Source organism: Staurois parvus, unplaced genomic scaffold, assembly GCF_062004578.1.
Source record: "Staurois parvus isolate SC_StPar_1 unplaced genomic scaffold, SC_StPar_1.0 ptg000020l, whole genome shotgun sequence".
NCBI lineage: Eukaryota > Metazoa > Chordata > Amphibia > Anura > Ranidae > Staurois > Staurois parvus.
The window spans coordinates 3,452,848-3,480,120 of record NW_028317816.1 but is presented as its reverse complement, the minus strand read 5'-3'; the positions used below and the strand labels follow the sequence as shown (position 1 = coordinate 3,480,120).

Here is a 27,273-nt window from a genome sequence, read left to right as displayed (position 1 = left end):
GTGCAGTGTGAAGAAGTCGCCAACTGTCTGCAGAGTCAATAGCTAAAGACCTCCAAACTTCGCGTGGCCTTCAAATTAGCACAACAACAGTGCTTAGAGAGCTTCATGATATAGGTTTCCATGTCTGAGCAGCTGCATCCAAACCTTACATCACCAAGTGCAATGCAAAGCGTCGGATGCAGTGGTGTAAACCACGACGCCACTGGACTCTAGAGCAGTGGAGACGTGTTCTCCGGAGTGACTAATCGCGCTACTCTGGCAATTCGATGGACGTGTCTGGGTTTGGCAGTTGCCAGGAGAACAGTAGTTGCCTTACTGCATTGTGCCAAGTGTAAATTTTGATGGAGGGGGGATTATGGCATGGGGTTGTTCTTCAGGGGTTGGGCTTGGCCCCTTCATTCTAGTGAATGGAACTCTTAAGGCATCAGCATACCAAGACATTTTGGACAATTTCATACTCCCAACTTTGTGGGAACAGTCTGGGGATGGCCCCTTCCTGTTCCAATATGACTGTGCACCAGTGCACAAAGCAAGGTCCATAAAGACATGGATGAGTGAGTTTGGGGTGGAGAAACTTGACTGGCCTGCACAGAGTCCTGACCTCAACCTGACAGAACACCTTTAGGATGAATTGGAGTGAAGACTGCGAGCCAGACCTTCTCGTCCGAAATCAATGCCTGACCTCACAAATGCGCTTCTGGAAGAATGGTCAAACGTTCCCATAGACACACTCCTAAACCTTGTGAAGCTGTTATAGCTGCAAAGGGTGGGCCAACTCAGTATTGAACCCTATGGACTAAGACTGTGATGCCATTAAAGTTCATGTGTATGTAAAGGAAGGCGTCCCAATACTTTTGGCAATATAATGTGTGTGTTTCAAATGGGCTGATGTTTTATAGAGTTTTGGACATTTATAAATCTGATATATTGTGAAAGTATAACTAAAGGCAAAACTTTTTTTAGTTTTGTATGGAGTGGAGAGGGATTAGAACACCTGTAAGTTTTTATTGTTGTCTGTGCCCCCATTATGGAGATTCACCCTCTCTGTTTGTCCTGCTTACCATTGTCATTGAAAGTAAAAGAAAATCCCAGATGTTGGGTTGTCCCCAGAAAAATAATTGAGGGGAAATCTTCCAATGGGGACACTAGTTCTGGTGACCTGGGGGTCCCCAAGGTATTCCCTTAATTTGCAGGGATTTCCTCACTTTGTGTGTGGCTATGGGACAGGAAGTGAAGGGAAATCTCCATAATGGGACACAAATAGCGAAAAAAAATCTGACGGATTATAACCCCCCCCCCCTTGCTCTGGCCAAAATGAAATTGAAATTGACTATTATTCTACTTGAAGTAGATATGTGTTATTTTTCATATTTGATAGAGTAAGGGAGGGTTATAATCCCTGTCAGATTTTTTTCTCGCCATCTGTGTCCCATTGCGGAGATATCCCTTCATATTAAGGGAATTCCTTAGGGATCCCCAGGTCACGAGAACATGTAACCCCTTTGGAAGATTTCTCCTTTATTACTTTTCTGGGGACAACCCAAAATTTTCTTTTACTTCCACTTTCAACGATAATGGTAAACAGGACAAAAAGAGAGGCTGAATCTTCTTAACAAGGGCACAAAGTAATAAAAGCCTTCTACACACTATCCAAAACTAAGAAAAAGTTTGCCTTTAGTTATACTTTAAAACTACTTGTGAACTTCTGCATCAGACCCCTCCGTATGGTAAAAAAAAAAAAAAAAAAAAAGCACTCATCACCTTCTTTACTGTATACATATGGGAACAAAAGTTCAACCTTTTTCCTGTTTCTCACAATTTATTTTTTTTTCTGGATGTCATCCATCTACTTAGATGTGATAGTAAAGGTTCATGTTTTAAAAAAAATTTAAAATGGCAAACATATACTCACCTGCTCTGTGCAATGGTTTTGCAGAGAACAGCCCCGATTCTCCTCATCTTGTGTCCCTCATTGGTGCTGCTGGCCCGAGTGCCCCATAGCAAGCCACTTGCTATGGGGGCACTCATGCTTGGCTTGACCCTGCTCCCTCCTCACTAGCTGTGATTCACAGCAGCCGGAGCCAATGGTTCCCACTGCTGTCTCTGAGCCAGTGAGGAGGGAGAGAGATGCTATTTTCATGCACATCGGGGGAAGCTGCATGCAGAAGGTTTTTTACCTTAATGCAGAGTATGCATTTTCTTAAAAAAAAAAAAACTGCATTTAGAACCGCTTTAAAGAGAAACTGTGCTGTGCTCAAAAGGCAGGCAGAGGGTAAAGGACTAGGCACCATTATTGCTTGTGGTCTCCCCACAGCGTATCGTTCCCTCAATACTTGCCTCATAGTGATATCACCAAATCTCATTCCAGTCTCATAAGAGTAGTAGTCAGTGCCTCAGATCTGACACTACATTTTGCAGAGTAATGCGTAGGCTCAGTTATCACTTCTATATGTTCTCTATAACTTAGCAATTTATCACTTTTTTGGAGGTCGTGTCCAACTGAGGATTTTCACAAGATTACCCCCCTCCTTCTTCTTTTTTTTTTTTTTTTTTTTACAAATACTTTTTATTCTTATTTAGTAAAAGGGTTTAGACACAAAACAGAGGCTCACAGGCATACCTCAGCTCAAGATACATCATAAAAAGTAATAAAATTGCAATTACAGTAAAACAATTAAACCTCCACGTCCTGTTATTATAAGCACTCCGGTTAGGCTATAATCAGAATAAGTGCAGTAAAACGGAACAGCACAGTGGAAAGCTTCCATCAATACAAACAGATTTTGCTCTTGATGCCCTGGAAAAAAAAACAACCAAGATTCTGAGAGTACTTGGAAATCAGAACTAATTCACCAGGGCAATCCATGAAATTTAAAAAATATTATAGGGATCCATTCTCATAGCGGAAGTAGTGGAGGGCGAATCCAGACAGATGTCCCAAACCTTAGAAATTTTTTTGGGGCAACGCCTGAATTTATATGTAAATCTGTAGCAAGGTATAGCTGCATTAATCAAACTCTTCCAGAAATCTACAGTAGGGGCTAAGGGAGGTTTTCATTTTAGAATTCTAGCCTTGCAAGCATAATATAAGAGTAGTCCTAATGGTGTTCTAAGTGCTCTAGTAGGAGCCAAGGGGCGGACTAAACCTAGAATACAAACCTGTATGGTCAATGGCACTGAGATAGTAGTGAGTGTAAAATGTGTAATCTCCCCCCAAGATGACTGCAACATGGGGCAACTCTAGAAGATATGTATAAAGGTAGCCGAATCCATAGGGCGTCACCGGCATTTGGAAGGGATGGATGGAAATATCCTATGTACCTGCTGAGGAGTGAAATATATTCTGTAAAGAATTTTAAATTGGATCAGACGATCTCTTGTGGAGACCGATTGTGACATAGGGTACTCCCATACATCCTCCTAGTCCTCGTTATCATACTCCATAACCTTAACCATAGCCCATCCAGGCCCTAGTGTACAGTAGGTAATAGAGCTTTATAAATAATAGACAATGGTTTTATCAAGTGAATCATCTCTAACTAGTGACTTCAACCCAGAGGCAACAAAAGACACCAAGGAAGTACCAAATTGAGTTTGGTATGCATAGCGCAACTGGAGATGCTGGAACAGGTACGAGTTAGTGAGGGCGTATTGTTATTTCAAGGTGTCAAAGGACTTCAAGGTACCTCCCTTGCAAATTTGGTTGAGAAACCGGATTTCCTTAGAGGCCCAAATTACAGTTTCTGGAAAGGAGAAAAATTCAGGTGGGGAGAGGATTAGCCACAAGGGAGTGTGAGGAGACCATCTATGAGATGACAAAGGATGCCAAATTTGCTGGGCTCTAATAAGCATTTTCATAGATAGGGTGATAGGAAAGGGAGCAGTGGCTTCTCTATATAGTAGATTTCTCAGGCCCTCATACAATCCAACACAGGCCACCTCCAACACCAGGGAGGCATTAGTCTTGTTGGCAATCAGCCAGTTGCGGGCATTCGATTGGAGAGGTGCAATAAAATAGGCATGCAAGTCTGGGCAAGCCAGGCCCCCTTGGGTCCAAGGCCTTTGTAGTACTGACAGCGTAAACTGGAGTTGACTGGAACTCCACAAACAAAATGCCATGACTGAGTTAAACTATCTAAAAAAAATTTCCATGGAAGCCATGCTAGAGTTTGCCCCAGAACGTACAACAAGGATGGAAGCAATTTCATCTTTATCAAGTTAATTTTACTGATAAGGGAAAGAGGCAGACTATCCCAGGATTTCATTTTTGGCTTTGTGATGTGTAAGAGGGGTAAGAGATTTAAGGCGCAATACTCTGAAACCCTGAGTGATTTCATAAAATTCCCTTTAAAGGATCATGTAAATCACAGTAGCCAATTGCCAGCTTTATTTTGTGCATGAATCTTAAATTTGTCTTTTGATAATTACATGTTTTTATATTTTGTTTTTTTAGGAAGGGATGACTCCTGAAGAGTCTACTGAAGAATCAGAGGTGATTATTTATTATATTTCTATTCAAATATGTTGTCTATGTAAGCACTCTATTATTAGCATACATTGTTAATATATACTTGTTCACGGGCGGACAGTGGCTTAGTGGCTAGCACTTCTGCCTTGCAGTAATTGGGTCATGGGTTCAATTCCCAACCATGGCGCCTCCTGCATGGAGTTTGCATGTTCTCCCTGTGTTCGCGTGGGTTTTCTCCCACACTCCAAAGACATGCTGCTGGTAGGTTAATTGGCTCCTGTCTAAATTGTCCTAGTTTCATCCCTGGCCACGCAGGATCTCCTGCATGGTAGGGGTTGGGGAAAGACCTGGCAACCTACCCTGTAAAATAGTTGCTAAGAGAATTCATGGAAAAAGACGCTTACGAGTGACGGTCCATGCAATCGCCAAGGATCGGATACGACTGAATGGATAGATACTTGTGCACAGTTTCGCTCATGCGTCAAAATTGTCTTTGGAAATGAAAAACTGTATTTAAATTTCTCATGTCTTAAAGGATAAGTTGACCTTTTTAGAAAAAGATTATAATTGTGCATTTATTTTTTTTTTCCTGCTGGAGCCTAGAAAGCAATTTCACCTGTGATCATTGGATCAGGGGTGCAATCTCAGGCTTCTGCAGACAAGCCCCTCAGCTTTCAGCGTGCACCTCACGGCTGTGTCTGAAAGCTGCAGGGCTTGTGAATGAACTTAGAGAGCGCTCAACGCCCTCGCAGTTCATTCAGAACTACAAGCTGTCTGCCGCAGTGGCTGATAGTACTTGTAATTCATTCATTCACAGGGAGCTGTGCAGCCATGTGGGTGGAGCCTGCACAACCACAGTGTTTTTGAATTGTGACTGCGAGTGCAGGGAAAAGATCCCCTTTTTACTGTCAGACTGAGAAGGGGTTGGGGAGAGAGGTGGCATGAGCTGGACCATGTTGCATGTAACCTGTTCTAGAAAGGTAAACATATTCTTTAAGACTAATATAATAAACTTTCATGCATTGTAAGCATAATATAGTAGTAATAAAGTGTTTTATAGAAGGTCCATTGGGTTATCTTTTGACACTTTCTGACCAGTAATATCAGCCAGTCAATTGCTAATGCTGTCCAAGAAATACTGAAATAATGGTAAAATCATAAAGGTCATTCAGAAAATGTATGATTATACAGAGTCAGTATTAGACTTGGAGCCACTCAACAGTAAATTATGTACACAAATACATTAAAATTCTTACTCCAACTCAAAGAGATGAAATATGATTTTGGGGTGAGTACAGCTATATCTCTTATAGACACCAATGAAGAAACATCTCACAATAATTTAGGTATCTATACTCTCCCACAAGGCCATAAGGATAGGATCACTTGTTGCTAGGTATTGTAATGCAAATAGCTCAGTGTTGACAAAAATATGTTGCTGTTAAAAAATATTTAAACTGTCATTATTTCCTCTACACATCAATGTTACATTGCTGAATAAGCCCTTTTAGGCCTTCAATATATCATCTCCCCTATTTGACTGTTCCCAGAATAGTTATTTTTAGCTACATCATGTGACTGCCTTTTTGTTGGATTTCTCTCAGCATGTCCTACAGTGGTCATTCTATGGCAGTGGTTTTCCTGTAGATTGGGAGCTGAAGGCTCTATGCCATAAACCAGGGGTCTCTGAACTTTTTAAACAAAGGGCCAGTTTATTGTCCTTTAAATTTTCGAGGGGCCGGACTGTGGCCAACGGGAGTGGACATTTCCTGGCATCAGTGGCATTGCCAGTTTTAGTATTAGGAGGAGAAACCGTGCCCTATGATTGGGAGGAATAGTTCTCCATTATTTTTGTCACTGGGAGAAATGGTGCCCTTTTGATGGTGTCAGTTGGCAGAACAGTGTTTTGTATCAGTGGGAGGGATAGTGCCTCAGGCAGGGGCAGACTGACCATTTGGAAACTCGGGCACTGCCCGAGGGCCCGGTGTCAGTAGGGGGCCCCATGAGATGCCCCTTGTATCTTTTTCATAGGCTTTTTTGAGTTTGGTCAAGGACACAGGGGCCCCATGATCCCTTATTGCCCGGGGGCCCCATGAGCAAAGTGTCACAACCGGCCCCAGGGCCGCAGCTTGGAGACTATTGCAATAAAGTATTAAATTAAATTCATACATTTCATTTCAGTTTGCTGTATTTTATTAGAAACAATGTGGATTAACGTATATGTACCATTAAAAAGACCTAGCCTGTATGTGTGTGTTTATTTTAAAGCGTCAGTCCAGCCAAAGTGAAATATTGGTTATGAATGAAGCTTAGGGGGCTGTGTTAGCACTCGACTGGTTATACGCCTTTGATACTCTAAGGCAGGCCATAGACAATCCGAAACCTGAAAGTTCTGTCGAGTGATAAAGGAAAACGGCTCATACGATTGTGCCATCAATTGTTTAGTTTTTCTAATAAAAATCCATCATGTTGGGTCAGGCACTTTCGATTACGGCACATAAATCATGTGTCGCTGCTGTCAGGATGCAAAAAAAGGATGCAAAAAAACAAAGATTTTAAATGTTTGTTCGGTTTTCACATCGCCTATGGCTTGCTTAAGGGTCCATGCATGCTGGGCTTGAAAAAAAATGCCAGTTCCGTTGGTGGAAAAAAATGCTCAAATAGAGCATTTTTGTACACAAATTTGGCCTCATGCACACTGCACCTCAAAGTAACGTCTCCTACAGGGGTTGGAGCTGTTTTGAGCTTTTATTTTTCTCTGCCTCCCCTCCATGTTAGCCTATGTGTACATGCACACTATAGGCATTTTAGGAGTTTAGTGGCAGGGAAGTTTCCCTAGGCTGGCCATAAATGGATTCTTCCATCCATAGCAACAAAATCTCCTTACTATAGTCCCTGTCCACATGAGAGATTTGGGTGTTCTTGTCTTCCTTTCAGTCAGTCAGCACTTACTTTCTTTCTCAATAATATAAAAAAAATGAATAAATCCAGAAGAAATAGTAGTATCTACTTATAATAAGGACAGCAGGTGCACAGACCCAGGAACTTGAATAAAGTTATCTTACCAATAGGATCCGTGAGAGAAATAGATGGCCATACATCTACCAAAAACGGAACTCTCAGTTTTGTGGAATGAAATGAGACTGCTGCCATTAGAGAAGGCATGCTCAACCTGTGGCCCGCGGAGCTGTGTGATGTGGCCTGCGACACCAAACCTTTGGAAACCCATACAGCCTTCTTTAGGTGTATGCCGCTCTACTGAATGATTACTGGTCCTCCATAATCCTGGTGGCTGTCATTCACAAGAAGCTATTATGGCTGGCTCACCACTCTTCTGTTTCCTTCCTAACATGCAGACATGCGGAGAGGAATGTAATCGAGTGGATTACATCTAGTGGCATCCATACAGGGGTTCTGAATGTGAAATTTCACAGCTGATCATGTGATGTGGTAAAAGGCCAATCACAGCGGCCTTTTTACCACGTGATCAGCTGTTTCCAATGACACAGCAGATCACCGGGTAATTGCAGTTGCTGGTTGTCGGCTGCACTTTCCTCACGCTGTCACAGCGTGAGGAAAGTACTACCGATAACCGGCAATTATCCGAAAACAGATCGGCACTGATGATCAGTGCCACCCATCTGTGTCCATCAGTGCCGCCCACCTGTGCTCAGCAGTGCCACCCAGCAGTGCCTCCAGTCAGTACCGTCAGTCAATGCCACCCATCAGTGCCCTTTATTGCTGCATATCAGTACAGTATCATCACTGCCAGCTCATCAGTGCTGCCTATCTGTACCACCTATCAGTGCCCATCAGTGCTGCTTATCAGTGCCCATCAGTGCTGCCTATAGGTGCAGCCTCATCGATGCATATCAGTGAAGGAGAAAAATTACCTGTTTGCAAAATTTTATAACAGAAACAAAAAAAAACTTTTTTTTTTTCAAATTTTTTTGCCCTTTCTTTGTTTATAGCTCAAAAAATAAAACACCCAGTGGCAATTAAATACAAACAAAAGAAAGCTCATTTGTGTGAAAAAAAATTGATAAAAATTTCATATAGGTACAGTGTTACATAGCTGCGGAATTGTCATTCAAAGTGCGACAGCGCTGAAAGCTGAAAATTGGCCTGGGCAGGAAGGGGGTATAAGTGCCCAGTAGGCAAGTGGTTAAACAGTGGGTAAACATCCATCGGGGATTGGTCCCATGGAAAATGATGATCCTGATTGTTTGAAATATTCATTATGCTATTCAAAATAAAAAAAAAAAAATTCTGAACCATTCCATTTCATTGTGGCCCATTGTGGTTACCAAATCACTTAAGTGGCCCACGCTATTCAAAAAGTTGAGCACCCTGCATTAGAGGAAACAAGACACATCCACCCCATCAGACGATTTATTTATTACAGGTACTTCTATAGTGCAGTTTACGCAGCAGTTGCATATATTGTAAATTTACATCAGTTCCTGCCCTCAAGGAGCGTACAGTCTAAGGTCCCTAACTCACATTCATACATACACATATTAGAGCCAAATTAGACAGGAGCCAATTAATCTACCAGTATGTCTTTGGAGTGTGGGAGAAAACCAGAGTACCCGGAGGAAACCCATGCAGACACAGGGAGAACATGTAAACTTTGTGAAGGTAGTGCTGTGGTTGGGATTCGAACCAAAGGCCCTTGTCCTGCTATGCGGAAGTGCTAACCACTTAGCTACTGTGCTATAACTCCACAGTTCTGCTTAGCTGAGGAAATGATCCATACAGAAACATGGAGTCCATGACAGCAGTGAAGGAAGTGGTCAGAACAATTTGACATATTTCATGCTGTAGAAAAAGCGCCGTAGTGCAAAATAGATGGTGTTCTCTCTGTTGCATGTGTCCTTCCATTTCCTTCAATGTACTTATGGACTCCATTTTCCTTTTATGATAGCTCAGTTCTTGACTTAAAAGTTCATAGCAATTGGTGGTCTAACACTGTAGTGACCCTAAGAACAATAGAACCTACCTCTATATGTTAAAGCTCTCCATCAGGCTGCATATTAACAAAGGAGATGCTTATACTACTATATTGGAGCTCTTTACAGTTTTAATGTTTTCACTGAAAATGAATCTGCTTACTTTTCCTGCCAATATAAATTTGTTGGTGGTAAAAAATGTCAAATGTGTATTTACATGCTGCTTGTTTAGCCCTTTGAACTGGTTTGTCTATAAACAAGCCCTTTTACAAGAACTTGTAGAGCATTGTTACAGAAAAAGAATATACAGGTCTTTCTTTATATTGTCCACATCTGAAATAATGTTGACCATGGTATTAGGAATGAGTGATTGAAAACATTGCTTTTGTGTTTATTCCTATCCTTAACAAATGCTATAGACACGTTAATGTGGCCCTACACCTCACATCACAATTGGTTGCCAGAGAGGCCTATTTTACCCATTATCTTACATAAAACTCCAAGCGATTAAAGAATAATGCATGTGAAATTACAAAGTAAAGGTCAGTTTCAATAAACCCTATAAAGAAAAAAAAAAATTATTTTGTTACAGTCACAATCCATTCAGGATATCTGAACAGTAGTTGTAAAATGCAGGATGTCCTTCACCCCTGTGGCTAAAAACAGGCTCATTTTCTTTTTATATTGTATGACAAAAGTCCCTTAGAGCCTGTTTCCTCTTTATCTAATGACAGCTACAACAAATTGTGACACTGGGTGTCACTCCTGTGAATATTTCAACACCTTATGTTTACAGCTCTAACTTTGTGTGACCTTCTCCCTGCATAATGTTTCATATAATTCCTGCAATTTCAAATTGAGGGGTAGAGATTGCCAGGACCTTAAATTCATTTGGTGTATAGAGAAAACGTGCTACATTCTATAGAAAATAAGGAATAAGCTTTTTTATCTGTTAATGAAAAATAATAGCATTTTATTTCAGTTTGGTTCCACTACATTTGTGTCCACCACTGTTTACAACTCATACCAATTGTTTAAGTAGGTCATGAAATAACTCTTAAACTTTCCCTTTGTGTTCAATTTTTGCACTCATACTTTTAAAATGGTTGTAGAGACATGAAAAAGGTACATTCCACTAAAGTGTGTACAAGCTTGAATCGAAAGCACTGAGTCTGGTTCCTCTCTCTGCTGTTTGCATGACTCTTCTCTACTAGATTAAATGGACACTTCAGCATCCTGGGAGAATGCCTGTCTGCCTCCAGCACACAGCAGATGGCTCATACCTCAGCTCTAAGTTTCTCTGAGCCTGTGAGTAGAGGGGGTGGCACTTTTTTCTCTAACCAGCTGTCAGATTATACCCAGCTCTGTACTTTAGCTCTAGCAGTGTGTGCGACATCATCTTCCCACCTCTGCTTTCTGCTGCTGAAAGATGCTGTGTAAAATGTGTGTTTTGGAAGACTGTAGAGAGCTGCAGGTACATATAGGTACGTAGGCAGCGTCAATGAGCAAGGGGTTTGTCCACACTGGTGGCTTCAATTAGCTGCACCTGCTGGCCATGTACCTAATGATGGGTTTACCACAAACGGGCTGAGTACAGTGAAGGACCCAACAGAGAAACGATGCAAACTTTACACTCCAGAGAAGGCAATGGGCTGGACTGTCGCTGTGGTTGCTGAATGGGTGAGAACCTCTGAGTACTGAGGATGTGACATGCTGTGTGGGTATTGAGAATGTTCTTTATGCTGCTAAAATGCTGTCAGAATGATGTCTGCTTGGACAGATGCTTACGTTAAGGCTATATTGTAGCTATGTTCTCCCCACTATGCATTATGCAGTCTGAGCAAAATCAACTGTCTGCTAGCCCGCTGCTTACCTATTCTCTGCATCTGCTTAAACCTGTTAATCTGGCATCAGTCCAACACCAGTAGATCAATTTGGATTGTCTATACAGGGACTGTAAAGAGCAAGGAAGATCTCTATTGAACTAGTCTATTTCTATTCAAGACTCCTAAAGAGTGATACATGTTGTATCTCCCTGGATATAATTAAAGCATTTTATATACTTTACTTGAGGCAACACCGATCTTCACAGTTAAAACAAATTTCAGGCACTGTGAAGTGCATGAAACTACGATTATACCAGTACTGATCTTAATGGAGTTTGGGTCTTAGGCTGCTTAGACATTGGCTTTTGCCTTTAATTCAAAAGGGAGAAAACCAATTACCACCAATGATGGAGTCTATGTGCAGGTGATACTTACACTGCTCAGCATAAATGAGTAAACCCCAACAGATTTGTCATAAAACCTTTACTTTCCATTCAGAATCAACATTTTCTATGGGACACTATACTACAAAATACTCCCACAAATACAGGCCACTGATTGCAAACAAAATTTGTTAATTTGCACACACAAAAAGTATTTTTCCTACCAAATTCATTCAAGACCATGTTTAAAAAATGAATACAGCCCAACGAAAGTCTTAGAAGCAAAGCTAAATTTTAGACAGTAAGATCATATTAACAAGAATTCAACTACAGATGAGTCTAATTATTCATTATCCAGGTGTCCAGCAGACAGTTGATTATAAAAGGGCATTACTTAACAAAGAAAACCCCTTCCCATTTCATGCTGTCAGTAATGGCACCACATAGAAGAGAAATGTCACAAGGCCTGAGAGAAAATAATTTACACAAAGCTGAAGGCTACAAGAAGTTCAGCAAAGCTTTACTTCTCATGCAGAATACTGTAGCAAAAGTACAAAAATTTAGCAAAGATGGAACTGCAACCATCTCACAGAGACGTCCACAGAAGTTAACACCTCGACAGAAGCATCTTCTGATGAGAAGGGTTGAAGAAAATCGCCATGCAAGTTCACTGCAGTTAGCTAAAGAAGCAGAAAGCCAAACTAGGGTGATTGTTTGCTGTGACACAATATGGTATACACTGCAAAGGAATGGTATGCATGGGTGTCATCCATTAAGGAAGCCTCTCCTAAAGCCCATGAACAAAAAAGCCCGCCTAGAATTTGCCAGGGCCCATGCTGAAAAAGAAGAAGACTACTGGGACTCTGTACTCTGGAGTGATGAGACCAAGATAAATGTTTTTGGAACTGATGGTTTCAAAACTGTATGGTGTCCCAAAGCTGAGGAGTACAATTAAAAATGAATGGTGCCCCCAATGAAACATGGTGCTGGCAGTGTCCTTCTGTGGGGCTGCATGAGTGCTGGTGTCGAGGATCTGCATTTCATTGCTGGTATTGTGAATTCACAGATGTACTGCTCTATAGTAAGAGAGAAGATGCTACCATCACTCTATACCCTTGGTCATCATGCACTTTTCCAACATGACAATCATCCAAAACACGCATCTAAGGCTTCTGTTGCATTTCTGAAGAAGAACAGGGTGAAAGTGATTCAGTGGCCAAGTATGTCTCCCGATCTGAACCCAATCGAACACCTATGGGAAATTCTGAAGAGACAAGTTGAGTGTCACTCTCCATCCAGCATCCAAGCTCTCAAAAAGGTCGTTCTTGAAGAATGGAAAAAGATAGATGTTGCAATATGTCACCAACTTGTTCATTCCATGCCTTGAAGACTTGGTGCTGTTGTTACAAATCATGGAGGTCATACAAAATACTAAATGTAGTAGTTTTTGTTGTGGAGTATATTGATTTTTGCGTCAACTAATTTGAGTAAAATTGAAGATTTTGTATTCTAAGTTATTTTATTAACCTTACTTTCATGTAATGAGCTAAACAAATCTTGTATAAAACTCAGTTTTGTCTAAATTTTGGAAATTGTTTGTGTTTTCAAAAGGGTGTACTCATTTATGCTGAGCACTGCAAATAAAGTCCATTTGGTGGCCTTGAGGGGGTCTTGGTTAAACTGACCCTAAATTAAATGCATCTCTGTGCTGGGTCTATGATCAGTTGATCATCAATTGAATGTATGTTAGTGTGGGTGTATGTGGGGAAGCCCAGGCTCTGTGTGGTTTTTAAGATGACAAAGTTGTCAGTCTTTAATTTTTATGTGGTCTCTGGAGGTTTCTAACCGTATACACCTACTATGGTGGATCTATTTTGTGATTCTAGTTCAATAAAGCTTTTTTATTTTTTTACATTAAAGTGTTACTAAACCCAGGACCCTGCATTCACTATACCTGGTCTCCCACAGTACACAGAACGTGGAAATGCAATTATTATATTAGAGAATGTAAACTGCTAAATACCTTTTCTCATCAGAAGTTAGGGCTGTCTTATGGCTTCTATCAGTGTTCAGCCAAGCACTAGCTAAAGTTTGTAGGAGCAGTTTTCTTTTCTGTTCTAGGATGAAAAACCCCTGACCTCTGTCTGACCAGTGCTGATTGGCCCTGTGCTGATCACATGCACTGTCCCATGAAAAAAAAAAAAACCTCTCTAGCAATACACACCAAACTGAGCATGTGCAAAATGCCTACAGTTCAGGCTGTCTTATCAGGAGATGAGAGGTGGTTGCGTAAACAAGGGGAGGAGCAGAGAAATCAGGATCAAAGGACCTTTTTACACAATGCAAAGGATTAACCCCTTAGGTTCCACAGTGAGTATAACAAGCATACTGTAGTGCGTATAAAGGCTGATTTTACTGTTGTGGGTTTAGTCACACTTTAAGCCGCAGTCGGTTTTCCTCTCTGAGGCTACTTTATTGAGGTTGGTATCCCTTTGGTACCACCTATATTTTGGATTAGTTTAATCTCCATGTATCATCCGAGACCAGTCACTTCCCTGGATATCTGTAAGGGTTTACAACCACTTTAACCACTTGCCTACTGGGCACTTTCACCCCCTTCCTACCCAGGCAAATTTTCAGCTTTCAGCGCTGTCACACTTTGACAATTGCACGGTTTTGCAACACCGTACCCATATGAAATTTTTATTATTTATTTTTATACAAATAGAGCTTTCTTTTGGTGGTATTTAATCACCACTGTTTTATTTTTTGCTAAACAAAAGAAAAAAGACCAAAACTTTAAAAAAAAAAGTTTTTTTCTCTTTTTTTCGTTTTTGTTATAAAATTTTACAAACGGGTAATTTTTTGCCTTCATCGATGTGCGCTGATGAGGCTGCTTTGACTGGCACTGATGGGCACTAATAGGTGCCACTTAAGTGCACTGATAGCCAGCACTCACTGACAGCACTGATGGACACTCACTGACCGCACTGATTAGCAGCACTGATGGGCACTGATTAGCAGCACTCATAGACACTGTAGGAGGCACTGACTGGCAGCACTGATTGGCTCTGACTGGCAGTACTGATGGACATGGATTAGCAGCACTGATGGACACTGTTGGGGCTGCACTGAAAAGCAGGACACTGATAGGTTTCCCCTTTCACACTTGCCAGTTACTGGCTCTCCTCTTCTCTTGCTGTGACAGCGTGAGGAAAGTATTGTAAATAACCATCAGGTTTGTTTACTTCATAATCAGCTGTGTCATTGGACACATCTGATCACGTGGTAAAGGGCCACTGTGATTGTTTTTTTACTGTGATCTGCTGTGTCCTAAGGACACAGCGGTCACAGAGAGCGCCGGGTTCATGCCACAGCGGGGGGGTTTTTGGGAGGACGACAATAGATGCCCTCCCAGAACTGGACAACAGCGCTGTTGCCGTCCTTCGGCTGTAGCATGGTCAGCAAGTGGTTAAAGCGTATTTCCACTTTTGTAGACAAATTTGGGAAACCCTATATGTTCCCATGCACACAGCATTCCGAAAAATAATTTAAAAATTTACCTTTTTACATGATTTTGGAGCAAGCCTCTGCACAGAAGGCAAGCTACTCTGAACAGTTCCACAGTGAGTCTGTCACTGCAGACAAACTGTGAATGCTAAAGTCAAGCTTCTAGATCTTAAACCCTTTGTTAAGACAGACATGGTATGTACAACTAATATAAAATCTGCCAGCACAGACAGGGTTGATTTTAGGAAACATTAAAGTATATGTAACGAAAGGCTGATAATGAAAGGGAGCGTTATAACCCGTCAGTTTTTTTTTTTTTTTTTTTTCTTTTTGCCACCTGTGTCCCATTGGGGAGATTTCCTTTACTTCCTGTCCCATAGCTAAAGCAGGAAGTGATAGGAAATCGGTCCAAATTGAGGCAATCCTGGGGTGTCACTGGCGTCACCAGCACTAGTGTCCCCATTATATTCATGTTCTGGTGTCAACCCAAAATTGGGGATTTTCTTTTACTTTCAATTTTGGTGACTATGGTAAACAGAACAAATAGGGTGAATCTGCCTAACCGGGGCACAGACAGCAATAGGTTCACATCCAAAAATGGCAGCAATACCATACGTAGGTTGTAATACAAGGGAGGTAGCAAACAAGAGTAGGATATACAATGTAACATTTGTATGATCAATAAAAAATGAAAAAAGGGCACCAAGACGACCCGGAGCCCTGCACAGTCGCCCTGTTTTCAAATCTGATAGTACGAGGAGACAACCTGGTTGGGCTGTGTGGAGGAAGTTGTGTGATTACGTGTGCTATCCCAGGTGCTCCAGAGTTATATTGGCTTACACCCTACCCGTATACCTGGAGAGGATATCGCCACCAATATGCACATCCCTGAGAGGGAGATCCTTGCAGGGAGAGGTATCATATACATGGAGGATCCAGTTTTGTTATCCCAAAAGTGTTTTGACCCCTGCGGGTTGAAGCTAGGAGGTGAGCGGTTAATTCAGCTACTTACGGATATTCTTCTGTGGTTACCCACATTCACCATCCACGGGCACGAGTGTCTTCTTTTTGGATTGCATGGTGTTGTTAGCACCATTTTTTGGACTTTTTTCACATATATTTTGTTTTGTGTCATGCTTTTATGTTGCATGTTCCTTGTCATAAAAAGTCACACGGATCTTTCCACTTATACATTTATTTATTCATCTTTTGTTAATTTGATACACATATGATTTATATACCTTTTTGTATGGGAACACTATTTAGTGTTTTGGAGTGGAATATAATTTTTTTATGTAGTGCTTATGCACATTTGGTTTTGCACTTGCATGTTTTATGCATTTTGCTTGATTTGAGTCCTAATTCTTTTGACATATCACTTATTAGTCTCAGTTTGGACTAGTTTTATTTTTTACTTTACTATCCACCATCACTCTACATCCCACATAGGATCTATTCACTTCTGTATTATACTTGTGAGTATTGGTTCACATATTTCTGTTATTACCATCAATGTGGTAGTTTACCATTCACTTTGCTCACTTCTGGATCCATTGAGGGTCAGGTCACGGTCAGATATTTGAAGATCCCATGTGGATCAGGTCACACTTATGTTATTTGCACGTTGTATCACTTTATATATTGTTTTCACATTTATTTATATTATGTATATATTCGTTTATAATATGTGATTTATTGCTTTTGAGTAGTGCTACATTTCTTTCTCATCTCATTTTATTTGATCATTTGGTATATAATTGGATGTAAGTAGCTTCTCTCTGTTACCGGTATTTGTATTTATTATAGTAGAAGTGCAGGAGGTTTACACCATTATAATATAGAATGAGTCCAGAGACTGGTAGCAAAAATGGTGAAAGCTCTGGGGGATAAAACTTATCAGTAGAGACTTCAGGAACCGAATATGTACAAGAGGAAAGTTCAAATTAACCTTAGAAAGGTCTCATTTTACTGGAAGAGTCGTTGATGCTTGGAATAGACTTGCAGAGGAGGGAGTGAGCCAGTCGACAGTAAGTGGCTTCAAACGAGATTGGAACAAACCTAGATCTACAGTATACTCAGACAAAAAAGTTAACAAAAGAAGGAAACAAAAGTTACAAAAACATATATGTTATTACTTGGTCTTATTTCTGCTATTGCTTTTCTATGTTTCTAAGTATAAAAAATAACTGTTGGTCCATCTGGAAATGCAGTGTCCTTGTCCCTTGCTGTGAGCTGAACAATGTAGAAACAATGTTATCTTCATTCTGTAGACTTCTAACCTACTACAGTTATAAAAATGCTTTGAAGAAAACATTTATCTGATTTTTATACAAATGTTTTACCATCATTCTTCATGACACATTATACAATCAGCCTGCAAACCGTGATTTGCAGAGGTGGTGCTCTTTATACACTTAGAATACCAAACAGTTGGGTAGAGCCCAAAAAAAAAAGAAAAAAAAACACTAGACCTTTTTCTGTCACATGTCCAAACGCCACAAATATTTTAAGAAGGTGCAAAATGAAAAGTTGCCTCTGTATAAGGGTCAATGTAAAGCTGGGAATAAACAGATTTGTTTTCTTTGCCTCTCACCCATCTTTCTTTACAGATAAAATCAGTTTTGTAAGGCTAAAAGAAATCTGATGCAGATCAAAATTTACTCTGTAGGGACTTTGTAATGTTTGTTTTAATATTCTTATCTACCTTTGCTGTTTAGAAATGGTGTTGGCCATTCTGGTGTAGTTGCTTAGTAGTCTGACAATACATGGGGAAGTCAGAGGTTCTGTGGGATCTATCTCTGACAACAAGTTTAAAGATACTATACCTCTGCATTCTATTTAGAACTCTTATGTTACTGATCGATGTGTTTTAAACCACTGTATTTCATACAGAATGCTTGTACTTTAAACCTTTGCATTCTGTTAAGAACGGTTATGTTATTGACTGACGTATTCTCACCATCCATTCTGTTCAGAATGCTTATGTTTTTGATCATTGTATTTTACATTTCTGCGTTTCATTTAGAATGCTTATGTTACTAACTGTTGTGTTTTAAACCACTGCATTCCATTTCACATCTTTGTTACTGACTCTCGTATTTTATATTCTTATATTCCATTTAGAATGGCAGGGACAGCTTAAAGAATAACTATACAAAAGTACGGTTATCCTTTTAACATGTTGTAGAGCCTGGGCTTGGATTGCAGCTGTTGATTGGAAAAATACCTTAAAGCCTGCTGTAAGACAAGGCAAATGCAGACAGTACCTAAAGACCCTGTGTTCATTTCACCTGTAGTTAAAGTGGTTGTAAATTGAATTTTTTCTTACTATAATTAAAATCATGTTATAATTACCAGTTCTGTGTGATGGTATTGCATCGAGTGGGCCCCAAAGCTCCTCTTCTGGGGTCCCCTGCTGGTGATCTCGATTCCTCCTCTTCTTCGTGCACCACCATAGGAAGCCACTTCCTATAGTGGCATATGCAGAGGCTCCGCTCTGAGTTGGGCTGTGTGCATTCATAGACACACACAGTGTGGCTCAGACCTGCCCCCCACTCCCTCCTCACAGTATTTGACTGACAGCAGCAGGAGCCATTGGCAAGCCAAACCTGTGTGAGAGGGGCATGAAGACATGCAGACGAACATAGTGCTGAATTGATACAGGACTTGGGTAAGTATTTGGAGGGGAAGAAACTGCATAGAAGGCATTAAAGCAGAACTCCATTTAAATGGGCACAGGTGCAAGAAAGCTAGAACTGATTTGAATTTAGAAGTGTCGGGTAAATAGAAGTATAGCGAGGGGACCTGGAAGTCACCAAGTCTAGTAGAGAGCAGAGCTGGGTCATGAGCAAAGTTTTTGGTAACAGTCAAGCAGGAAAGCTCCAAATTACAAGCAGGATCAAGGTCAGTGAAGAGCAGAGGTTGGCAGCTTGCATGCAGCAAGGTACAGAATCGTTAGGTAGAATCTTGGTCAAGAGTCCAGGCTAAGGTCCATAACGAAGGTAAGCAGCAAACATAGACAGGTAAGGGTAATCCAGAAGTGGGTCAGACGAAAGGCGAGTCAGTAACAGGGTCAGGCAGATTCAGAATCAAGGTTAACAGGAACTCAACCTGAAAGACCATTCAGCAATGATCTCATGCAGGGCCCTGGTTTGAATAGGCCACTAGATGCCAGGAACTGTGCTTCCTTGTGCATATATATTCTATGTGCAAGCATAATTTTGCTCACTTTGCTAAGCTCCAATGCCCCAAAACATGTGCATGTTTATGAGCATGAGCCTCCTGGCTTGCACAGTTTCTCTGATGTTCCTGACCCTGTAACTCCACCCCAGGCTGAAGCCCAATTTATTGGCATTACTATGGGGGAGTTACAGCACAGGGCTAGTCACCACCCCCTCTTCATTCTCATTTTTTCTAAGATATTATGTAACTATGTGCCCCTCTGCTCCTGTCAGACATTATCCTGACAAGAGAGAGGAGCAGGTGTGAGACTGAAGTGTGGAAAAAGGGTGCAAATAAGCTGAGGAGAAGAGAGATAGAACTGGTGAAATAAAAGCCAGTAATTTACTAAATATTATCCATAATATTATATTTGTATCCTGATTCAACCTGAGCTATGCTGATACTGTAGTCACAGAGGCATTACTTTATTAGCTCTGGCAATAAGGTTGAACAAGAGCATAAGGGACTTTGAGCAGAGTGGGGAGGATGTCATCAATTGGCAAGTGAAAAGGTAGTGTAGCACTACACCTGCAGGAGCCTCTGATTATGTCAGGCCCTCTGTTCTCACCTTGCCCTTGGCAAAGACCTGGATACCACTGACACCTTGGGTGTACACGTCAATAGATTAATACATTAATACATTTCTGTTATTACCTTAGGGTCACCCTTAAATAAGACTCAAAACCTTGTGATAAGATAACAAAGTATATTTTTAAATAATGTTCAAAAAGCAGAGTTTAAAAGATTTCTTTGCAGCATTAACTACAGTAAATGCTTAATGTAATATGGTTGGAGTGCTACCTTACCACCAAACCAAGTCAGCATAAACTGTATCCCTCCTCACTAAATGAGCAGCATAGGGCAACAACAACAAACGAATACGAATGCAGATTGGGCTAAGTTGCCTTATCGACATTTGAGGTGAAGGAGTTAAGCCTAGGCCTTCCTGAAACAAAGAAATATGAATATGCTGAAAACTGTGCTCAATAGCAGGTGAATTATGTGCAGTCATTAAAATTAGTCTTCTGCTGTCTACATTGGGGCCCTTGTACACAATGACACACTTGTTGGAGGTTGGGGAGGTATCCCTGAAAACAGTAGGTCAGTTCTAGAGAGCAATGAACTCCTTGGAGCACTGACAAGGGAGGTGTTAAAACTCTGAGATCTGATGATTATTATATACGTGTGTGTGTGTATATATATATATATATATATATATATATATATATATATATATATATAAAATCTCATTTCTTTCCTTTCCAGGAGGACTAGCAGTATTCAGGCTCAAACAAATGGGAGTTGTCAGTGCGGATAAAGGATAATTCAGTTCTTTGGGTGATTGGACACAAAGTCCACTAATTGATCACTAATGGGTCAATATCCTATTCACCAAATGCATTGTATCTGTAGAAGCAGGCTTCCTTTCGCAGATGGGGGGCCCCCTTTAAAATGGAGTTTGTTCCCAGGCAACTCTGCAGAAATCTGATGAATGGGGGATTCTGTGATGCAGCAGTGAACTCTAATCGGACCCCGTGTGGCAGCATTAGTGATAAGCTAGTCTGGGTTCGGTGTTCCAGGTCCCCTGGTGACAAAAACGATAGGCCTCAGTGCGGAACTCCACCACTGCAGACTGCGACTGCAACACTCTGCCTCTAACTCAGACCAGCAGTATGCAGCTAGTCTCCCCGATCTCCGGACTCAACAGATCCTAATACAGATGTGGCACAAAGTCTCTAACCCGTCTAATTAGACCTCTCTTCTTTACACACAAGACCTTACCTTCTTCATACATCGGTGGCTATCTCTGAACTGCCCTCACTCAGGCTTTTCTTTGTATATGTCTCCTCCTGCCTCCAGGCTCACAGGGTCCTGTAGTTTCTTCTGTCTGTAATGGCATTTGCATCTGTCTTGGCCCAATTACATCTCCTAACATCCAGGGCTCCAACTTTGCAAGAATCAAAAGCTTCAAGTCTGAAGAAACTCCATCTTGTGATTAAAAAAGGGACCTGCAATCAGGAAATGTTAACTACACCAATACATTATAAGGCCTGCACATTCCAGTAACAGCAGTTCTGGTTATAGTAGCATAAGTTGGGTATGTAGCGGGAAGTAATTGAAGTGGAGTGGAGAGGTGACATTAAACTCAAACAGCAGTAGGAACACAATGCTGGACTGTCAACACCCCCTTGCTGTGTGGGCTGTCTGTCATATACTCACTGCCACTCACAACTATTCATGTATTCATATTTATATGAGCAGCGTGGTTGGACGGCAGTGGGGAAAGGGGGCATACGGTCAATTTGCTAATTCAGCCGCCACACCACAGATCAGAATGGGACCAAGAGCTACATGCACTTGGTCTCCTGAAGGATTTATGAAAAGTTTCAGTTTTAAGTGATACTTCTGCTTTAAAATTTGAGGTTTTTGTTGCTTACATTCACAAGCATTTGAGAAGCCGCACTGCCATGTCAAAGCAGCTGTGGTCCCTACATCAAAACTATCTGAGCTCTTCACTATGGAACACATATAGCAATGAATACATTTAGAAACGGCTTATGTGAAAGCAGCTTCTCTTCCTCAAAGAACACATTTGGTTTCTGTGTGTCCTAGCAGTGACTGGAATCTGCAATGTGCAATGGGAGCACCTATTTTATTTTTTTTTGTGTGTGTGTGTTGAGTTGCATTGTAGCCACTCTCATTTTGATTAGCTGCCTAATGCAATTTGTGTCAATGCATGAAAACGCACTGTATTGTGGTGTGAATTGGCCCTTATTCCACACGTTCAAGCTGCTAATGTTCAATTTGACCTCTGTAAAAGAGTGTGTCTGTAAAGAATGTGCATAGTTATGTTGGCTTTAGAAGTGTTTTGAGCCTTATCTAAACTTACTTTTTTCCTGACTGACTTATTTCTTAGACGCAGTTTATTAGTTAACTCAATTACCGAACTTAAATAGGCCATACATGGGTCAAATTTTTTTTTCAATTGAAAATCAAAAACATCGTTTGTTCTGTAATCAGATGGTGCCACCAATGATTTAAAAAAAATCGGTTGTTTTTCACAAATTTTCCAGCATACCCGATAAGCGAAATGGGGCGGAACCACGAAAATCGTCCGTTGCCCCACTAACAGAGCGAAAATCGGCAGATTATTCTTAGATCTGACTTTCGAACGAAAAATCGTTTGAAAATCGACCCATGTATGGCTGGCCTTAAAGAGGAGCTCCGGTCATTTGAACATAAGTGAATAGCTTGCCGACGACTACAGGGCGACTGCTCTGTGCAGAATCACGTGTATATATACAGTATACATGATTCTGCATTTCCGGCTAGGGGGCACATGCACTCGCCTACCCATGCTGTCATTGGTTCTTGTTTCTGGCAATCACCGGGTCCCAGCCAGTGATTCATGGCTGGGACCCAGCGATCGGCAAAGCAACTGACAGGAGAGAGATCTGTGAATGTAAACAACACAGATCTCTCTCCTGTCAGTGTGGATATGCTGTTTTGTTATCTCCCTACAAAGCACCACACAGTAAAAGCACTCCTTAACACACAGTAAACCCTTTGATAGCCCCAGATGTTAACTCCTTCCTGCCCAGTGTCATTAGTACAGTGACAGTGCTTTTTATTAGCACTGATCACTGTATTAGTGTCACTTGAGATGTCAGTGCTCACCCAGTGTCAGGTAATGCCCGCAGTACTATCACAGTCCCGCTATAAGTCGCTGGTTGCTGCCATTACTAGTATAAACAAATATAAATAAAAATTTATGTATACCATTGTTTGTAGATGCTATAATTTTCATGCAAACAAATTAATATACACTTATTGGGATGTTTTTTTTTTTTTTTTACCAAAAACATGTAGCAGAATACATTTTGATCTAAATTTAAGAGAACTTTTATTTATTTTATTTTTTTATTGGATGTTTTATAGCACAAAATAAAAACTATATATTTTTTTTAATTTTGGGGATTTTTTTTTGTTTATAACGCAAAAAATAAAAAACTCAGTGGTGATCTAATACCACAAAAAGCTCTATTTGTGTGAAAAATATGATATAGTGTTGCATGACTGCACAATTGTTAGTTACAGTAGCACAGCGCAATATGGCAAAAAATGGCCTGGTCATGAAGGGGGGTAAATCTTTTGGAGGGCAAGTGGTTAAAAGTCAGCCACTACAAATACCATACCTTTTTAATAAAAAGACACCAGTTCAGGGATCAGGTGCTGTCCTCACCCAGACCAGTTCTTCGCCAGTCTTTGGGCCCCTGAACCGCAGTCATGCTTATGGAAAGCCGACTGTGACATCCTTGGTCTTCCCACTGCTCTTGCGTGCGTCATGCTGCGCTTTCTCGAGTGGATTGGCTGCCTGCTGGGTAATGTCCCAGAAGGTTGCGGGCTTGGGGGGGGTTGGTCAACTTCCTCTTGGATCTCCTAGTGGAAGTGGTTACCTGACAGAAACAGGTACCTACTCTCAGAAAAAAAAATGTAGTGGTGTAGTAGACATCACTACTACAGCGATCTCCGCTGTCTTCCTGGTCCTGTGCTGAGCACCTGCCCTGCAGCTTAGTGAACACAGGAGATTGTTCGTTCAATTCTCAATAAATGCAAGACATTCTCTGATTTGGGCGTAACGGACATCACTGACCTTCCTCTCTACCTTTACCTCATCTAGTCAGGGAAAGCTTTGCATTCGTTGAGAAAATGCGAAGTGTTCTGTAAATTGTGCCCATTCTGAGTGAGCAATGTATTGTGTTCACTAAGCAGCAGGGTACGGGACCCAGAAGACAGAGAAGATTTCTGTATTAATGGTTCCTACTGCAGCGATAGCCAACTTCCACAGTGATTTGCCAGGTATTGCACATACTTACATTGGTCCAAGCTGGAAAAAAGTAAGTTTGGAAAATAGTCCATAATTAATTGCTCTTCAAAACTTTACGTAACAACTTGATAAAAAATAATGTTCTTTAGCAAGGAGCATACATTCCACATTAATAATTATGTTAACAAAATGACTGTGTGTTGTAAATTGCTTCCAACATTGCTCCCTTTTCTTTTTGCCAGAAGCTGACGTTTTGCTGAAGCCCAGGGCCCCTGAGCAGCAGTAAATGTTTACGCTGTTAGCAGGTTGATCTCTACATTTTTGGCATAGTGCTGAAAAATAGCAACTGAGCTTGTGCAGAGTTCTGTGAGACAGTGTATTGCTGGATTTTAAACCGTATCAGGGGCGGACTGACCGCTTATTGGCCCCCAGGCAATAGGGGCTCATGGGGCCACTGTGTCCTTGCCCATCTCAAAAAAGCCTATGAAAAAGGTATCAGGGGCATCTCATGGGGCCCCCTACTGACCCCGGGCCCTCGGGCAGTGCCCGAGTTTCCAAATGTTCAGTCCGCCCCTGAACAGTATAGACACTTATTTTTAATGTTTTACATAGCTATACCTGCAAAAGGGACCAGCCTGAAGTGATTTAGCAGTTAATTTTTTGACTAAAGTTCCACTTTAATTTTAGACTTTCAGCATGAACAAAAGCATCACATTGTTCTCGGTAGGAGTTTGCAGTGAGAAATTTGACTTTCAATATGCTTGTATACATAAACTAAGATTTTGTAGGGAAGATTTTGTCTAGGGAAACTGTCGTAAATACTATCCATCCAATTTTTCCATTCATATATCTTTAGATATCTACATACATACATTTTTTTTTATAAGTGTTGTAGTGGACCTTTAAGATAGTGTTACTTTTGTTATTTCTGATAAAATTTAAAGGGCTTGTGTCTTTAATTAAAAGAGCCATATGTTTAAAAAAAAGAAAAGTACTTTAAGAAATTGATTTTTGAAAGGAAAGCTGTGAGTATTCTTGTATTGCGTAAATGTCACTCTGTTCATGGCTGAGCTTTGCTTCAAGTCAGGGCTTGTACTATTTCATCACGTTTCTATGGAAACGGGGCTGTCATCTCAACTCAAGCCGCTGATGGTTTTATTTGTAGGTTTTCTGGATTATTAAAATTTAACAAAAATTATTGATTTTCTTTTTATTAACGCTGGCTTGAGTTTACCCGAGAAGTCTCAGTGCAAGCAAGCTTTTTCCTGTCAAATAAAATAAATATATACATAAGGGGGATGCTGCCCAAAAAAAGGTTTTTTGTTTTTTTTTTTAAACTGAGAGAAATATTTTTTCACTCCTGTTTTTTTCATCCTCTGGTTGTTTCGAATGTGATGTATTGTCCTCAGCAATTGAGCACTCTGAGTGAATTGTATTTTACAAATCATTTTCCATTTCCTTTGTTTACAGCAAGATAAAATGCCTCCCAAAATCACAGTTAGTCAGACTTTAACTTAACATAAAAGATACCTGTCAGAACATGAAATGGCGCATCAGCATGGCAAATTGTTGAAGTTCTGCAGTGTATTTATGTGCTCTACAGCCTGGCGAAATGCTTCAGTGCACTAAGTTCTGAAAGCATATATTTTCGTCTGTGTAAAAGAAACTATTACCTTTTTTTCTTTATTATAAATGAGACCAGCGAAAAAACTTATTTACATCAACTTTATCTAATGGCCTGTATGAGTGCTTTTATGCAAAGTAGCCCAAAGACTAGAATTAAGTTTTCACATCGGCTGCGCATTAGTCCTTCGTGTTTAAAAAGCATCAACTGGGCAGTGTTATTACAATGACACACCGAGGAGAATGTTCCTTTCACTGCACTAAAAAAAAAAAAAAAAAAAATGTTTTAGCATTTGTACAAAATCACAGATTGCATATTTATTGTTGCTTTTATTTGTATTAATGGCTCTCTCTTGCTTCATGTCCAAAACAGACTTTATGTTCAAAGTGAAAATGTTGATGTGTTTGTAAGGTCCTTTTGTTGAAATTGCTTTAGTTTCCTTAGTTTCATATTTTTATTTGTAAATTGAGAAGCAATTGTTGATTTATTATGTCTTGCTTTTTGATGTTTTTGTCATAGGCACCTGTTGTGTTTATCTCACCTTTCAATCTTCAATATGAGGATCACCTGTCACAGTCGAGCAGTGTATGGCTTAACACTGAAAGTGCTTGTTTTCACAAAGAATTTGCAGAAGAATGTTAACCACAACAAATACCATCACTTTGCATAACCTTATTCATATTTTAAGAGTCTACAATGAAGGACACATGTCGTCTTAAAGTAGATCTTAATCCTCAGCTTGTAAAACAACCCATTCAGTTTAAAGGTTCACCTTTTAAAAGAAAAATAATAAGTGCACATTTTTCTGCAGGTAAAAAAATGTGCATTTACTATTTTTTTTCGTAGGAGCCTGCAAAGCATTGCACCCACGATCAGAAGATTGTGGGTTCAATGCAAGGCTCCTGCATACTGTCAGTGTAAGTTGTCTGCTCATACCTTGTACAGGCAGGCAGTTACACAATGTCAGGAAGAAACAATGAACTACCTAAAGCACTCAACAGTGCCCTGGTAGTTCATTGAGAACTACAAGATGACAGCTGCAAATTACATTGGTACTTGTAGTTCATTCATTCACAGAACTCTGTGATTGAATGATGCGGCCGTGTGAGCGGAGCCCTGCATGTCCGTGCTCTTTTCAAATAGTGACAGAGGGTGCGGGGAGATGATCCCCAGCCTGCTGTCACAGGGTGGGGGAATCGGGAAGTGGCTACTGGAACAGGAAACACAGATGGAAAAAACAGATGGAACATGTAACGTGATCCCAAAGGTGTATATAGATATAAAAAATAGTATAAACACCATTTATTTTCCTTTTTTATAAGTGATCACAAACCCTCTGTTGTCAGCTGCATAAGGGCTCATGTATACTGCAGCTGATAAACTCACGTTTAGGAGCTGTTCAGAGTTTTTTTCAGCAGCCCCTGAACTCACCCTAATGTTTTCCTATGTGTCCATGTACAC

The 27,273-nt window shown here is 40.6% G+C and overlaps 1 protein-coding gene across 1 annotated transcript in view; it reads left to right on the top strand.

Moving 5' to 3' along the window:
• VPS41 (VPS41 subunit of HOPS complex) overlaps positions 1-27,273 on the top strand; it is a 371,510-nt gene that overhangs the window by 19,932 nt on the left and 324,305 nt on the right. The window contains exon 2 of the mRNA XM_089687103.1: positions 4,454-4,492. Within this exon, the coding sequence (XP_089543229.1) occupies positions 4,454-4,492 (39 nt within the window). The remainder of the gene's footprint in view (positions 1-4,453; positions 4,493-27,273) is intronic.